This window comes from Malaya genurostris, chromosome 1 (assembly GCF_030247185.1).
Source record: "Malaya genurostris strain Urasoe2022 chromosome 1, Malgen_1.1, whole genome shotgun sequence".
Lineage (NCBI taxonomy): Eukaryota > Metazoa > Arthropoda > Insecta > Diptera > Culicidae > Malaya > Malaya genurostris.
This window is the reverse complement of record NC_080570.1, coordinates 104,430,674-104,448,189: the sequence shown is the minus strand read 5'-3', so window position 1 is coordinate 104,448,189 and position 17,516 is coordinate 104,430,674. Positions and strand designations below refer to the sequence as shown.

Here is a 17,516-nt window from a genome sequence, read left to right as displayed (position 1 = left end):
GGCAGGGCATTTGCAGCTGTGGCAAAAAAAAAGAAAATTTTTGTTACAAATAAGACAATGACATCGGAACTATACCAAAAAGAGTGTCTCCAAAAACAAATTTTGCCGTTCATTCGATCCCACGACCATCCCGTAATGTTTTGGCAAGCTGTCATTACAGCGAAGTCGTTCAAGAATGGTATGCAGAGAAAGGGGTCCAGTTTATTCCGAAAATCTTAACCCACCCAACTGCCCCCAGTTCCGCACTATTGAGAAATACTGGGCAATCATGAAGAGGAGACTCAAGGCAAAAGGAAAGGTTATCAAAGACATCAATCAGATGACGACCTGGTGGAATAAGATAGCTAAAACGACGGACGAAGACGGTGTGCGCCGCCTAATGAGCCGTGTTACAGGAAAAGTTCGAGAATTCCTTCGAAACTGTGACGAATAATTTTATTCGTATTTTTTCTTAAAAGTATGAAGAAAACGCTACATTTGTATAAAAAAAAGATCTTGAATTCAATAATAAATAACTGAAATACAGGCAATTGTCTTTGTTCCAATTCTATCTGAAGCAAGCTTTAAAGTCAATCGTTTATAGTCAAAATGTCTAACGATACGTTGTCTGGTCTATTATAGACCACGCTCAAAAACACTGCAAATACAAATACTTATATACATGTATTATAGAAAAAATAAAAATATTTTGTTTAGCATCAATTCGTGTTCGCGCTTCATCCGACACAGTCGAAAATCGTGAGACGACAGAAACTATAACAATACAGTATAGTGAACAATAGTGTGTTAAAAGTGAAGTGCACAGTGTTGAGTATAACAACATTAAATACAAAATCCCTGTGTACGTGGTAAACGGTGCCATAGAAGTGCGTTTAACGGGTGTTGTCTGAAAATGTTTTTGACGTCTCTGCTCAGTATTGTTTGACAAATCATCATTGATCATCTCTAGAAAAAAAATTCAATTGTTCATAGAATACTTCGTGAATTTAAAGGTGCACATAATCATCTATCTGAGACCACCAGTTCTACGTTCACGTTTTTTTGGTTGCTAAGCCATCGACAAGACTGAGAACAGTGCATGCAGAGTGCGGTCTATAGGCTGGTGGAATCACAGGTCCTTATTTCTTTAAAAAAAATGAGGAAAGACGACGCGTTATCTTGAATTGAAATCGATACTGAATCATGATCAACGAATTTTTGTTGCCAAATATTCAAGATGTGGACGAAATGTTGTTTCAACAGGGTGGTGCCACTCGTCATACTGCGGCCGAAATAATCGACTTATTGAAAAAACATTTCAACGATAACATTATTTCGAGAAATTGACCGGTGAATTGGCTTCCGCATTTGTGTAAATTGACGCCGCTCGATTATTTTTGTGGGGTCAAGTGTAGTCATTGGTTTATGTGGATAAACAAGCAAAGATTGATGCTTCGGAAACCAATATTCAACGTGACATCACTGAAATACTCCTTCAAATGCTTGAAAACAGTGGTAAAAAATTGGACCTCCAGAATGACCTTTGTGAAAAATAGTCGTGGAAATCATATTTAAATGTTAAATGTCAAAAAATCATCTACAAAAAAAATTTACTTTTCATAATTTGGCATATGTTTTATTTAAATTTCAAATCAGCAAGCTCTAAAAAAACGCGATCATTACAGCGTTATTACAGCGAAAAGTCGCACACAATTTTCTCAGAAATTTCTTAACCGATTTTTACAATCAAAGATGCAGGAAAAAAAATTTTGATTTTTTTTTAAAGTTCCTGAAAAGTTGACCCAGATCCGACTTTCGGTTCCGCTATTACATCAAGATAAGTGAAAATTTCTCAATGCGTATGCGTATTTTTTCAAAAGCAATGGCGAAACGAGATGAAAATTATTATAAAACTTATTGGTTGCATCTAGTTGGCAGACTTCGTTAGTTAGTGGATATATAAATCTACTATAAGACTACTAGTCCCCGGTTTCCGTTTCCGAACGCACCGGTAATATTGAAGAAAAGCTCCAAAATGGAACTCACCCCAATTTCTCAGTAACGGTTAAACCGATTTTCACAAATCATCCGACTTTCAAACTGTCATACAAAATGATGCAAAACCAGTACGCATCCGTACGTGCTGGTACAGAAGAAGCAAACACCATCACCTAGCACACAGTGTGCTTTGTTCAATTTTGTACATCATGCAGGGTTGCCACATTTAAATCTATATTAACGTGACATAACTGTTTATATATTGAAAAGATTATGGTAGTTTAAAACCAAAGAAAATTTTTAATTTTGTTCAAGTTTGAAAGAAAAAATCTTAACAGAATCTTCAAGTGATGTGTTTGAAAATATAGGTAATATGATAAAGGCATCATTACACCACTTGTTTTTTTTTTGTATATAAAAACTTCCAAATCTAGATCAGTATACGTCGCACTGCATCAAAAATATGGAGGAAGGAGCACTACAGACTAACAGACATGACACTATGAGTAAATTCTTCTAAAATTAAACTTTCTTGAGACACTAGCTCCACCTATATTGAGCTGCGTATCGGTACACCTCTTGTGTTGGGAAAACGTTTTTTTTACTAGTTGGCTTCCCCCCGTCCGTCAACAAAGATAAGCTGCTTGCAGGGATGCCAGATTTCATCAAGCTTTGTATAATATTTGAAAAGGAATCGTCGCAATAAATTATGGGATTACGTTTATATATATGGTTAACTTGTTCAGTGATGTTTGAAAGGAACTATTTATTTTTCTCAACGTTCAGAAAAAAAATGATTTCTCAGATAGATAAAACCGATTATTGGTTTGCAGTATATACACCCGAACCTCCATTTACGTAATAATCGGGACTACGTAAATCGAATTATGACGTAAAAGAGTTTACGTTATTTGGAATTTTCGACGTAAAAAAAGTTTACGTTATTTGGAATTTTCAACGTTAAAAAAGTTTTCCTTATGTATATGTATTATTAAATATGTATAATATATTGGATAGTTATGGAACGAAAATTATGAGTATTTACAGGAAAAGGATGTTCTAAGCAGCATCAATTTCCAAGATGGCTACTTCCGGTTTATTGATATTCCTTGAAAACTCTTACAATATGGATATTTTCGGAACGGGTTTGATGAATAGATGTTGGAAAATGATGTTTGAGGTGGTTCTGATTTCCAAAATGGCGACTTCCGGTTTATTGATATTCCTTGAAAACCCTTATAATATGGGTATTTTCGGAAGTCGCCATCTTAAAATTCAGAACCACCTCAAACATGTACTCATAAAAAACGTTCCGAAAATACCCATATTGTAAGGGTTTTCAAGAAATATCAATAAACCGAAGGTCAAACATCGTTTCCGACATCCACTCATCAAGCCCGTTCCGAAAATACCCATATTTTAGTAATTTCCATGGAATATAAATAAGCCGGAAACGATTTTCATTGTATGCAGAAACCTCTTTTTACGAAGTATTTTCAACGTAAAAAAAGATTACGTTATTTGGGATTTTTGTCGTAAAAAGAGTTACGTAAAAAGAGGTAACGTAAAAAAAGTTTACGTAAACGGAGGTTTGGGTGTACATAACTGTAATGTTTATTCCTTTTAGTTAGTTTTTCGTACGAATTGTTAAAAACGTTCATTATTATGCCCGATTAAAAATGAATTTGTAGTCATCTATGTTGGCTATTTTTTATTGAATTGATGATTTTCACTCTACACTGTCGCGGGCCAGAAGCAAGTAAATATCGTAACAGAACATGGGTTCGATTTTGTATTGCGTTGGAGGATGAGAATCTGTATTTAGTTTTAGCAATAAGTATTAAATCTGTACCCTGCATGAAATCCGCATGGACGTATATAAATCAGTACATTACAAATAATTCTGTATGAATGGCAACTCTGAATGAAAAAAATGGTATGTGTAAAAAATAAACACAGTCTTGATGACACACTGATTGTTTTTGATAGGGTAACGTGGCGCCATCATGACATATGCGAGTACTATCCCAACTAAAGGAATATTCGTTAAACGTTAAAATGATTAAAGAATACAATTTGAGTGTCCTGTCTGTTAGTCTGTGGGAGCACTACACACTATACAGACCATAAAGGATTCGATCGTGTAGACCATATATGCGAAAATTAGAAATTTGGTGCTTCGGAATTCGCTCACCGAATCGTTCAGATCGTATCTTGTAGGTGGAATCAAATACTTTCTCGAATCTGTCGGTTGTTTCTTAAGGTAGCAACCAAGGACGTACGCTATTCTCTGTGTTCTACAATGACATCTGTTTTGTCCTGCCGACAGTAAGTTTATTTATGCAACCGATCTGAAGCTATTTCTTGTCATTCGATCTGAAGAGGACTTTATTGTAACGATTGATTACACAACTGAGATTAAGAAAGAATAACCATCATTTACTCTAAGCTAAAAAAAACCTGTTTTAATCCACCTAGTGGTGTAATGATGCCTTTCACATATCAATCATACTATCATATATAATACTGTGGTATTCTTCAAAATAATTTACTTCGATTCTTAAAAAATAACCGAAATCGGTTTGCTTGACCGTCTACTGATAAAAACTATTTATTGGAAAAGATTTGAGGTCGATTTAGAAATTTTTTTAAGGTTTTTCCCCATTTTAAGTTATGGTATACAATTTTTAACACACTTTACCCTATATTTCCGGATCCGGAAGTCGGATCCGCATGAAATTCAGGAATTACGCATGACACCACATGACCTTTAATTTGATGACACCACATGACCTTTCATATTTTCTTTTTTTTGCACATTTTACCCCATAATTCTGGAACCGGAAGTCGGATCAAAATAATATTCAGGAATTTTGTATGGGACAACAAGACCTTTCATTTGAATCTAAGTTTGTGAAAATCGGTTCAGCCATCTCCGAGAAAAGTTAGTGCAAAAAAATGTTACATACACACATACACACACAGACATTTTGCGTACTCGACGAACTGAGTCGAATGGTATATGACACTCGGCCCTCCGGGCCTCGGTTCAAAATCCGGTTTTTCACAGTGATTGCATAACCTTTCTATATGAGAAAGGCAAAACGTGTATTTCTCTTTTTCTTCTGGTTTTACAAGCTTAAGTTGGAAACAAATGTTATTCTGGTAGTAATGATCACCGTACTGCCGAAATCGTTACTCAGTAAGTAGTAGTAAATTTTCCAACGTTCCATCTTAGCATCAATGCAATGTTTCTTCAAATGAATTCAAACATAACATAAATACATTCGATTTTATGGAAATGACAAGCAATCCATACAAATTTAGTTTGTGTTCTATAGTTGTACATATAGATTTAAAATTTTTCGAACTTACCGATACTCAAATTTGCACCCAATGCCTTATTTCTTACCAACCATCTCTAAACAATATATTTTTGACTATTAAAACAATGTTCACGTAATAAACTAAACACAGTCTAAAATCTTACAGGTTTTTACGTTTGATTAGTAAAACAATCACAACAAACTAAGTAAGAAAAAGTAATGAAGTGACTGAAATTAAAACCTGGAAAAAGTTCGCAACACTATCGATATGTAAGATTTGCTAAATGACACCCAGGTTAGTACAGGGTCCGGCACTCGAAGTGTAACCAATTAAAAAGGCCATAAATTCTGTTTGGAAAATTACTTTTACTTAATTCAAAGTACAAAATGTGTAAAAATAATACAAAATTCAGAATCAATTCACTTTTGCTCGATATGACCACCTTTTACCTTGACTTGATGACTTGAAAGAGCGAAGGAGTTGCTTCGTTTGGCCGAAAGCGGTCAATTTCCGAACATTGTATTTTCTGACGAGAAAATTGTTCCAATTGAGCAATTCGTAAACTCTCAAAACGATAGGGTTTACTTGACCGACCGTTCATACGAGAATTTGAGTCATCGATTGGCCACCAGGAGGCAGCACCCGCAACAGATAATGGTTTGGGCCGCTGTAACCGCAGATGGGCGCTCTCCAATCGTTTTCATCGAGCCTGGCGTCAAGGTAAATGCGACATATTATCGGGAAAGTATTCTGGAGGTTGCTTTGAAGCCGTGGGCAGACAAACATCTCGGTGGCAGACCATGGACGTTTCAGCAAGACTCGGCACCGGCACACAAAGCTCGAGTGAACCAAGAATGGCTGAAAAACAACGTTCCGAACTTCATCACGTCCACACAATGGCTCTCGAATTCACCAGATGCGAATCCAATGGATTATTCTCTTTGGGCCATTTTGGAGAGCAAAGTCCGAACTAAAAGATACACCAGTCTCGAGGCGCTGAAAAAAGTTATTGTCCGCGAGTGGGCCAAAATACCTGCAAGGCACATTCGGCCAAACGAAGCAACTCCTTCGCTCTCTCAAGTCATCAAGTCAAGGCAAAAGGTGGTCATATCGAGCAAAAGTGAATTGATTCTGAATTTTGTATTATTTTTACACATTTTGTACTTTGAATTAAGTAAAAGTAATTTTCCAAACTGAATTTATGGCCTTTTTAATTGGTTACACTTCGAGTGCCGGACCCTGTATATTAAAGATATACTACCTTCATCAAAAAGTTCCTCGAATTTAAAATACAAGATTTTTCATCAAAATCGATATTGTCCCCTTCAAAATACTCTTCATCGATTTCAACACACTTATGCCAGCGCTTGATCCTATCCTCGAAACATTTTTTTATATTCAGTTTTAGGTATGGCATCCCACGGAACGATTTCTTGAGTCGACCGAATAGAAAAAAGTCGCAAAGAGCCAAATCAGGTGAATTTGGTGGTTGCTGAATGATATTCTTTTCATTTTTAGCCAAATGTTTACGGATAACGATGACATTGTGTGACGGAGCGTTCTCGTGGTGCCAGATCCACGAATTATTTGCCCACAAATCTGATCTTTTTCAGCGAATTGCTTCACGCAAACGGCTCATATCTTCTCTGCCATCTCTCCAATAGTCAATTTGCGGTCTACGGTCATCCATTTTTTGATTTTGTTGATATGTTCGTCGGTTCTCGATGTCGCTGGCCTACCACTTCTCTCATCAGACTCACGGTCACTTCTGAAACGTTCGTGCCACTGATAAACGACTGTTTTCTTCAGAGTATTGTTGCCGAAACACTCTTCTAACATTTGCAATGTCGTCGCACCATTGAAACGCGAAATTTAATGCAAACTCGTTATTGCAAATTAAATTCCATTCTGAAAATTGTACAGAATCGAGGATATCCACAGTTGCAAATGTACTTAATACAGCATCACTTCTACAAATATCCAGATATCAAGCTGAAAATTTGATAGAATGACTGACAGATGTGACAACCAAAAAAATCTAATCGGGTGACTAAGAGCACCACATGGTGGTGATTCCGACAACCAGTTCAAAAATGCCCATTGAATAATTTTCACGTGAATAAAGTGAAAGTTTCAAAAGAATTATGATGTAATCTTACCTTATCGAAAACAAAAATAGAGGTCAACTAACTGTTGTTCCTTCATTGAAGTTACTTTCAAAGACATTCGGTTTAATTCGATAAATGTGTAATATCGGTCGTTTACGATCACATACCCTATATACATTGCCGTATCCCTATACATTATATCCAGAAACACTGCTTTCACTGTTTGCTAAATAATCCATTGCTTTTATTGAATTTGGAATTACACGCGTGTGTCAAAATTTATTGCGTAGCATAGAACAGATTTTCCGTACCACCGTAATCGCAACCGATTATAGCAATGGCACTCAATCATGTGACATGAACAGAATGTCCGGACAGTATCGCAAACAATGATGTTGAAAACGCAGTACAGACATGGGTGCATGTAGTGATGAAAAACTTCACAACATGCATGATAACAACAATTTGAACAAAGCCAGTGCATGGAGTTTATTCGGGCGGTATCATTAAGTGGGTGCAAAATTGCTTTCTCTATCGATGTTCGTATCATTTTTCAAGTATGTTTAAGTTTTACGTTCAATAAATGAATATTTTCGTGCTTATTTTGAATTGGAATGTTTAATTTTGTCTTCCGAACAATTACTACATAGAAGAATTTCTTTCATACAGTAATATTGTTGGTAACAACTGATTTGCACCTGAAAAAAAAATTTCGAGAGCAAGAACTTAGAGTCATCATGTTATTAAATTATTCATTTTATTTTATTTATAATGGAAACAGTCAGAGACATAACTGGATGTCGTGAATACGATTAAAACTGGCTCGTTTCCGAATATCAATTACTTGATCGATTAAGTGAATTGTGTAAGCATTCCCCTTCTTTACTACTAGAATTTGAAACTTTTTATGAAGGCGTTCGTGTTGTAGAGTGACGAGTTGAAATCGAATTCCGATGGATGCCGCTAACTTCCGTCATCTATTTCCAAGCTGACCTATCCGTGGATGAGATACTGATGTGATTGGCGTAGGTATACATACACACCTAAAACCATTTCTCGAGCTCGGCATAATGAAATGCCGAATTAGATCGGCAACACGACATTTTACTGATCATTTAGTAATCCACATGCTCTTTTCCGAAAATCTTTAAAGTAATATGCTGATATCTCGATAAAGCGTGTTGTTTTTCCGAAGTTTGGTATAATATTACACTGAACTTGTTAGTAAACAATAAATATACCGACATCAGCAAAACCGTTTGCCGAGATTTCGAACAGTGAGTTAGCTTTTACTGAAACTCGGTGAGACACTTATCATCTAATGTCTCTTTTCGATTCACGTCGCATCATCTCGCCATTGCTCGTGGAACTGTAAAACATGTAGATTTGTATATTTTATGAAAAGATAAGTGAGATCAAAAACTATCTACTTTGCATATAGATTGATAAATGAAGACAAACACGAGAAAAGGTCCTAAGTGCAAATAAGAGTTTCTCTTTGTTTACTTTCTCTTTCGATTATTACGGTCCTATCGATCATCCCTCTCTCGAACCCTTTACATAGAAAAATGACTGAACCCATCGACTTTCGATCTGTAGTTCAGAAATTGTTGAAAAATAGAGGAATGAGCTGTAATAATTGAAAAAATAAGTAAACAAAGAAAATCTGTCATTTGCACTTGGGACCTTTTGTAATGTTCGTCGAGAAATATCCGCTTGTTTCTAGGTAGTGGCGTTAAGGAAAACTAGAAACAATTGTTTTTAGTCGTGATGTTTTCTTTTGGTGTTTGCGCTTTTTTGTTTGCTTAGTTTATTTATTAATTTATTTGGGGTGCAGGGAAAAGCCCGATGGAGACACTAACCCTATAACTAGTATAACAATACTACAGCATTACAGAGCAGCTTCCTTGATGGCTCGTTTACACTTCTGCTGGCTGCCAGCATGCTGGTGTCAGTGTACTGCTCTCTTAGGAAAAAAACGTTCAACGGTGGTCCTTCGTTGGTCTAATACTTTGGATCATTGGAGAAGTGTAAACGGGGCATGAAAGGCGAGATAGAAGAGAAAAGTGGTAATGAAGATGGAAGAAGAAGATTAGTTGAGGGAGCAGTGAGTGAGCGTGGACGAACGACGGGGTTAGAACCGGCATGTAGATCTAATTAGTGATCAAAAAGATGGTGGAAGACGGAGAAAATGAGAGGGAGGACGAACAGGTTAGTTTCGGCGAATCTGATTAGTTTCCAATGGAGATGGTGAACATTTATTTACTGGATAGTTAAGGAATCACTGAATAAGCGATTTATCGCATTACGCGAGAGATGAAAATCAAAGACCTGCGAGCAACTGTTAAATAAACGACACATACTGGGAAACGGTTCATTATATCCGTAGTTAGTTATAGCACGAGGGATTCTTAAAAATGAATGTGAACGAAGATTGCGACGATGGATGTCAAAGTTTACCAATCGTAGGAGATCAGGGCAATCAATATGTGATTGTATTGAATCAGCGATGAAAACAGCCTTATAGACGTTTCTACGAATACACAGCGGATCCAGTTCGATTAGTTGGCAACGATCATTATAATTCGGAAGGTTTAATGGGTCTCTCCATGGTAGATTTAGGAGAGCAAACCTAATGAATTTGCGTTGAACAGCTTCAGTACGATCAATATCAGTTTGATAATGAGGTGACAAAACGAAATTTTTGGTAATTCGAAATATGAAGCCTAAGAGTTTCGATGCCTTCGAAATCACGTAGTCAATGTGATTCTTAAAATTAAGTTTAGCATCGAGAATAACTCCTAAGTCTTTCCCGAACGAAATATTTTGCGAAAGATTGTAGTAATAACTTATTACTGAGTGCCTGCGGGAAAATGATATGACGGAGCATTTAGAGGCGTTTAATACCATCTTGTTGGAGTGACACCATTCCACGAATGTATTCAATTGAGCTTGCAAAAAGTGTGCATCTTCTTTAATCAGATGGTAGAGTTTGAAGTCATCCGCAAATGATAGTTTGAAACATTTTAGTAAGAAGTGCAGATCATTAAGGTACAGTAAAAATATATACGGTCCTAAGTGACTTCCTTGAGGTACTTCAGAACTCACAGCAAACGGTGATGTTGTGCAGTTTTCTATTTTGACCGACACCTCACGACCAGTAAGATATGAATGCATCCAGTAAAGAATCACCAAAATTAAGTCTGTCAAGTTTAGCAATTGTTATTTGATGGTTTATTTTATCAAATGCCACTGAGAAATCATTGTCGATAGCGTCTACCTGTAAACGAGATTGCACCCAAGTAGCAAACATTGTTCTAGTTCTGAATTTATTAATTCTTTTCGCAACGATTATGCGATTGGAAAAGCGCACTTTTCCAACTTTCATTTTGATGAATCAGTTGCTTTCGGTAAGAAATGTAGGACTGAAAAGTGCCTTAAATTGTCACAACCAACAGTATCTGCATTCAGATCTAAGATGGCTCTTGGCGTGTACATTCGGTAAACTCGTCCGAAATTTTACTCGGAATTCATTGTGATTTCCGATTGGATTCCAAAGAAATTGAAATAATCCATTTCGGGCGGAATCACTAGGTGCATTTGGAACTGAGGCTGAGCTGCACTAGCATGACGACTGACAGGTTTTTGGTATGTGCCCGGCTGCGGAACAATTCCAAAAGCGTGAGATTTTAGATGTTGCTGTCCTGTATGTCTCGCTTCGACGAGTGTTGCTAAGAAAATGATGCGAAAATGTGTAATGTTCATCTTTTATATCGATGCAGTTATACAGCAGCAGATATTTTGTTCTCGTACTCAGAACGCATTCTGATTGGCTGGTGCTGACTTGGGTCAAATCAGACAGATTTTTCCATAGTGTACTATTGAAACACTTCAATGTAGTTGCAATACACGTTCAAGTTGAAAAATTTCGAATCTATTGGTAGTTAGATTATAAAAATCCTTCTACAGATCACTGAGCTATAAGTTTTCAAGTACGAGAAAGGTAAACACGCGTCATGAGTTTTGCTCTTTGACACTCGTTGATACCAAACATTTCAGAAAAGTTAAATTTTGAAGTACTTGAGATATGCCATACAACTGAAAATTTTATCATAAAGTTTTAATCATATTTCCAATGGCATGTAGCGAAAATTATGTTGATACGTTAGACACAACAAGAGATATTCACGATCAAAAACTTATCACTCTCTCAGGGGGTAAATTTTGAAAAGGCGCCACATAGTAAAGTAAGTCGTATTCACAAAAAAAAATCCTGAAATTGACATTTTTACTCTAAGCACCATATCTCCGGATCCGAGAGTTGGATCTGAATAAAAATCGGGACATTCTTATGGTATCTGAAAACCTCTCAGTTGAATCTAAGTATGGGACCATAAGACTTTTCATTAGAATATAAGTTTGTGAAAATCTGTTCGCACATCTCCGAGAAACACACAGACATTTTCTCAGTTTGTCGAGCTGAATTGAATGGAACATGACATTCGGTCCTCTGGGCCTCGGTTGAAAAGTCGGTCTTCATAGTGATTGTAATGCTTTTCTATATGAGAAAGGCAAAAAAACACCTGAACCAGTACGATGAGGTTCTTTTCGTTGAGGAGTGTGCAGGAAGTTTGGAAGAGGTTTGGAATTCATCATGCCAGTGTTAAAACCATCATTAATAAGTTTGGGGAACACTATTCTTTAGATGAGCTACCAGGAAGAGACAGAAAACCCGGTTCTTCCAACCCGAAACTGGACCAGAAAGTGGTATCTCTAATCATGAAGAACAAATCAATGTCAATACGTGATTTGGCCAAAAAAGCAGGAACGAGTGTCGGAATGATCCAGCGTATCAAAAGGCGAAATCACCTGAAAACCTACAAGAAGCAGAAAATCTCGAAACAAAGTGTAGAGCAGAAGAAACGAGCAGCAACAAGGGCCCGGAAATTGTATTCGCATCTTTTGCAGTGTCCGGATGCATGCGTTTTGATGGACGATGAGACTTATGTAAAGGAGAGCAAACCAGAAAACCAAGCCTTGGTGAAAACTGCTAAACAAACCTTGCGAAACAAATAATATGAATAATGGGAGATCACTGTTTCGTAATATTTTATTAGATGTACCATCAATTATTGAATTATTCGTCTCTTCCTTGAAGGACTTTTTCGAAAATTCGCTCTCCAAATCGTTTGCCCGATGATGCACTATGCGTTACGTCCTCTTCTAGGGTTTCTTTCATCATTGCATATTAACCAAATCTGCAGACTATATTCTATTGAAGTGTCATTTAGACTCGGACCCAGAACATCGAACCACGAATGCGCATGTAATCTGGTAGATTCTCGACCGGTCCAACGGCAGCAACAGCTGGGCATCGATCAAAGATGTACTTCATCGCAACATCGCGCACGTTTTGTGCATTGACACTCTGCAAATAAATAAAACAATATTTGTGTTGCAGAATCGCTAATACAATCGAGGATGAACTACGGTTAACTTACGTCGATCCTCTTTTCCAGTTCGTGCAACGGAATGCGACGGTTGTAGCACAACATCTGGCGACCGATGTCCTCGCAAATTGGTGTCGTTCCATCCAACTGCAGCAACATGTTAGTTTTGAGAAGATTCTTGGCACGATCAACCTCACTTTCAGTGACCATCGTACACAAGCGCATCCACTCGTTCTGCAAGTTGAACATCATGTCCTCACACTTGAGAGGATCACACACGAAGTAGATTCCCCATAAACCGGTATCCTTGTAGCAGGTGTTGAACGACTGGAAGCTATGGCAAAGATTGTCCTGTGCTGAAGCGGCAGCTAATCTTGAAGCATTGTTGGCACCACCACCCTGTAGAAATATTCAAATAAGAACTTTATGATCATCTAACGGCACATATTTTCTCAATCTACCTGTGAGCGGTCCCAAGCACCAATCAAAGTATTGGCCACCATCAGTGGAACATTATCTTGATCGGTCCATCCGCAACCTTCTACTGCAATTGCAACGTGAGCAAGAGGCAATGAATCGTCACGAACGCGAACTTCTGATCCGGTAAATCGACATGGTGACAATAGTGGAGCTTTTCCATCGAAAGTAGAACCAACTTTTCCTAAGCTGGACTCGGCCAATTTGACCAGGTCATTATGCTTCACTCCACCGGCAGCAGCTAATACGATACGCGGGGCTTTGTAGTGCGAATCAATATAAGCCTGAAGATCTGATTTGCCAATCGATTGAATGTTCTTGGTCGGGCCCAGAATCGTATTGCCTAGCGGAGTTCCCTGATAAGCGGTGGCATGCAAATGGTCGAACACAACTTCTTGTAGGTTGCTCTCGACTTCTTGCATTTCACGCAAAATAACACCGCGCTCCCGTTCAATTTCTGCCTCTCCCAATTTAGAGTTTTGAATGATATCAGAAAGTATTTCTACAGCTTTGGGAACATCCTTAGACAAACACTTGGCATAAAACACAGTTTGTTCGCGGGAGGTGTAGGCATTTAGATGTGCTCCCATATTCTCCACTTCCAGTTCCAGATCGGTCTGGGAACGCTTGGCAGTTCCCTTGAAAGCCATATGTTCCAGAAAATGGGCAACACCATTGTTTCGGCTATCTTCGTACCTTGAGCCAGCATCAATCCAAAGACCGACGGTTGCGGTTTGCGAACCGGAATCCTCACTGGCCACGCGCAGTCCACTGTCCAGCTGGGTAGTTTCGGTCGGCGGAACATTGACCAAAGCAGCACGAAAATCAGCGGCGTTGGTGGATTTCAAGCGCTGCAGAAACAAAATACAGGTAAATATTTATAACCTCACATTCAGAACTAATCGATCAATTCCAATTTAATTTTCTCCGACCAGTACATTCAGGTTATTTGAAATATTTCATTAAAGAATCTTCGATAATAAATTAATTATTCAAACACCAACTCACAAGGAAAATTAAAAAACCCCAAGCAAAATTACGTAATTACAAGAAAATTTTCACAGCAAACTACTAACCTGAACTAATTTCGGGCCCTTACCAAAGACCCGTAGGGTGCTCGATAGCTTCAACAGCGATGCCATTGGGTCGAATTAAACAACGATATTCAGGAAAAATGTATATCAAGCTATCGACACACCACGGAAATAAAAGGATTCCGATCGCCTTTTTCCCAATCGATCCACAAGATTTTGCGTGACAGAAAATGTTAGCACTTCAAATGCAATCTTTGACAGTCGATGAATGCGGCAAGGGTGCCAGGTCGTTCTTTCCAGAAATTGAATTCGATCCAAAAATTAGTCAGTTCCAAATCTATCTCAACTTCCCATAAGAATATTGCAGAACGAGAACATTTTCAAGCACACTCTCGGAAATACATTTCCAGTGTGTTTTCCCTAGCAAATTGAAAAACTTTTAGAGACTCATTGTCAGTCTGTGATTGCTTTCGGAAATCTGTCGTTTTTTTTAAATCTATGAAATCTTACGGTCTTCTGTGAACATGGCATCACTGGAATGCGGTCAAATTTTAATCGATGAATATGTAAACACGCTTATTTTAAATAACTTTAAAGTAGATAGTCTCTACAATCCATTTTTGCAGCTTTTTCTCTAATGTACGATTCAGACCATCCGTCTCCTTCCGTCACAGTCAACCTCCGTCACCGTCACCGACAACATTAATTACATGCAATTGGCACATTGTCGTAAAACTGAATTACCGGTAACGACACCAGCTAATGAAAAATGGAACAAAAAAAGAAGGATTTTTCGAAAATTTCCATAGTCCAATCCACGACGTAAAATACACTGATGGCGTGATAAGACAGTTTTGGTTGTGTTGGTAATTTTCTCACGAAATTAAGTATAGCGCGCGGGGATTCAAGCATGTAAACATAAACAAACGATCAGTTCAGATCGGGATTTCACGTCTAAGTTACTCCAGTTGTCGCGCAGCCTTGCGAATCTTTGGCACTTATTGAAAATCTGGACAATTTTTCTTCAAGGGCTTGCAAGGTAACGTCGAAATATAGACAATTTTACACACATCCGATTCTGTTCATTTCGTTGGAGGAAGGATTTGGCGGATCCCACTGTGGTATTTATTACAGTTATTATGGATAATGGAGTGATTGTGCTGTGGGTGGCATTTCAAATGCAGGTGATGAAAACGATTGAAACATTCCGGAACAAAACACAGCATTTCACTGTCAATATTTTCGCAAACAGAATCAACTAAATATTTTCATAAAAGCAACTCCCGAAACGTCATTTGTTTATGTTTTTCTTCTTCACGTCTCTCTGTTATTCCAAAATAAAATGACAACCGCACTAACACATAGAAAAACGTGATCACCAGGTATTTTACATCGTGAGTCCAATCCACGTGCGAATGTGTTGGTGTGGCTATTCTCAACAGTTGAAAGGTTGATGCTAGTGTGAGTATGTCGAAATAACCCAGTGAATTTTGTCGAGCCACATCGTGCCAATTATTGAAGACATATATGCAATGAAAAACACTGCAATGCCAAGAGAACAGCTGAGAAAGACATAAAATCGTTCATGAAACTCACGTAATGGAACTGTCTTCTACTTGGTTCATTAGTTCATAGCTTACAAAATTCTATATGCATTTTTCGCAGCGTATGATTATGAGTCAAAAATGTTTTACCTCAGTGTAAAATTGAACCCACATCAAACTTTGACTTTGGCTCGCACACATTCTAATTTCATATATGAATAGATCTGCGCACTCTGCATCGGTGTGAGTAACAGAGACGTCAAATTGCTCAATATCGTCAGTAGTGATTTGCAACGATTTTTTTGTTTATTCAATAGTACTAATAGATATCAGCGATAAAAACAAACTCGAAGTAGAAGATAATCGATTTCAAAATGATTACTACTACTACTTTTTTTTAGTGTCAACTACAATGAAACATGGGAAATCTTCAGATGTGTGAAATTGGGTAAGGTTAGGATTTTTTGGACCAACATTTTATTAAACAGAAACCAGAGCAATAATGATTTCTCGAATAATTGAATGTTTAGAGATCGAATACGATTTATTTTAGATATTTTATTTGTTATTTCCGGGTATTTGAAAAATAGTAGTGAACCAAGTAATATGCTCGCCTCTAAATAAACGTTAGTTTTCGCACAATAAATTAAGATCAGAATCACCACATCGGAATAAAAACTTTTTCTTCCACTTCTACTATGATTTTTTAAACGACTTTGCTCGTTTTTATAGGAAATCGTTAAAAGGGGAAAAAAAATAAAAAAAATTTCTTACCGACCTGACAGCTCTTGCTGAAAGTATCAGTTTTAAACAAGCAGCGCCTCTGCATTTCATTCAAACGTAACGTTGCCGTTACGGATCGTCTTGATGGATGGAGTGTGTGAATGTTCCGATAAAGAAAGTACCCACTTAGAAAAAAACGTTCAACGGTGGTCCTTCATAGGTCCAATACGTTGGATCATTGGTCCAATTGAAGTCCAATCAATCGTTCAACGGGAGTCCAACACGGGACCTTCGCTTGCCGATTTTGAAACAGACCGTTGAACCGAATGCCATTTTTTTCGTTCAACAAACCCGGCAGACAGAGGTCCATTGTTGAGCCATTTTTAACATGAGGAGTTGGAGCCCCGTTGGACTAGTTTTACTGCAGAATTTCTGAAGTTTTTTCACTTATTTGTTTAAACTAACAATACATACCTGCACAATACATCTACTTCACGTAGAACAACAACAAATTTTCTTTCAATGGAAAGGTAACACTAAATTTTCACACTATTTTTGCAAGAGAATAAACAACAACAAACCGTTCCAGCAAATTGAACGAATATTTCGTGCAATATGTCGTTCAACAAGCGCTCAAAGACCAACAAAATTGAACGGCCTGCTGAGAGGGTGTGCATCAAAGAAGCTGTGAGGTTTGCAGATATTTCTGTAAGTTTACAGATTTCTTATGAAGTGTAGCATTTTGTCTGCAAATTTTTCACATTTTTTCTAAGAGTTTTGCATATGTACTTCACATTGCCGGATTTTTGTGTACTTTTTAAACTAACTTCTTTTTTTAACTATACCATTTTGTATGAGTATTTCTAGAGTGCCAGT

At 37.5% G+C, this 17,516-nt stretch overlaps 1 protein-coding gene across 1 annotated transcript; it reads right to left on the bottom strand.

The window, feature by feature from the left end:
- Positions 1-12,504: 12,504 nt before the first annotated feature.
- On the bottom strand, positions 12,505-14,621 carry LOC131425311 (mitochondrial-processing peptidase subunit beta). The gene is made up of 4 exons (XM_058587103.1): positions 14,416-14,621; positions 13,324-14,190; positions 12,914-13,261; positions 12,505-12,840 (listed from the first exon to the last, which is right to left on the bottom strand). The coding sequence occupies exons 1-4, from the start codon at positions 14,479-14,481 to the stop codon at positions 12,700-12,702; spliced, it is 1,422 nt and encodes a 473-aa protein (XP_058443086.1). The 5' UTR covers positions 14,482-14,621; the 3' UTR covers positions 12,505-12,699.
- Positions 14,622-17,516: the final 2,895 nt, after the last annotated feature.

Coding starts and splice junctions, on each gene's coding strand:
- LOC131425311 (XM_058587103.1), bottom strand. CDS start 14,481: ATGGCATCGCTGTTGAAGCTATCGAGCACCCTACGGGTCTTTGGTAAG. Junction 14,191..14,415: donor AGGGCCCGAAATTAGTTCAG/GTTAGTAGTTTG, acceptor TTGTTTCTGCAG/CGCTTGAAATCCACCAACGC. Junction 12,841..12,913: donor AACTGGAAAAGAGGATCGAC/GTAAGTTAACCG, acceptor ATTTATTTGCAG/AGTGTCAATGCACAAAACGT.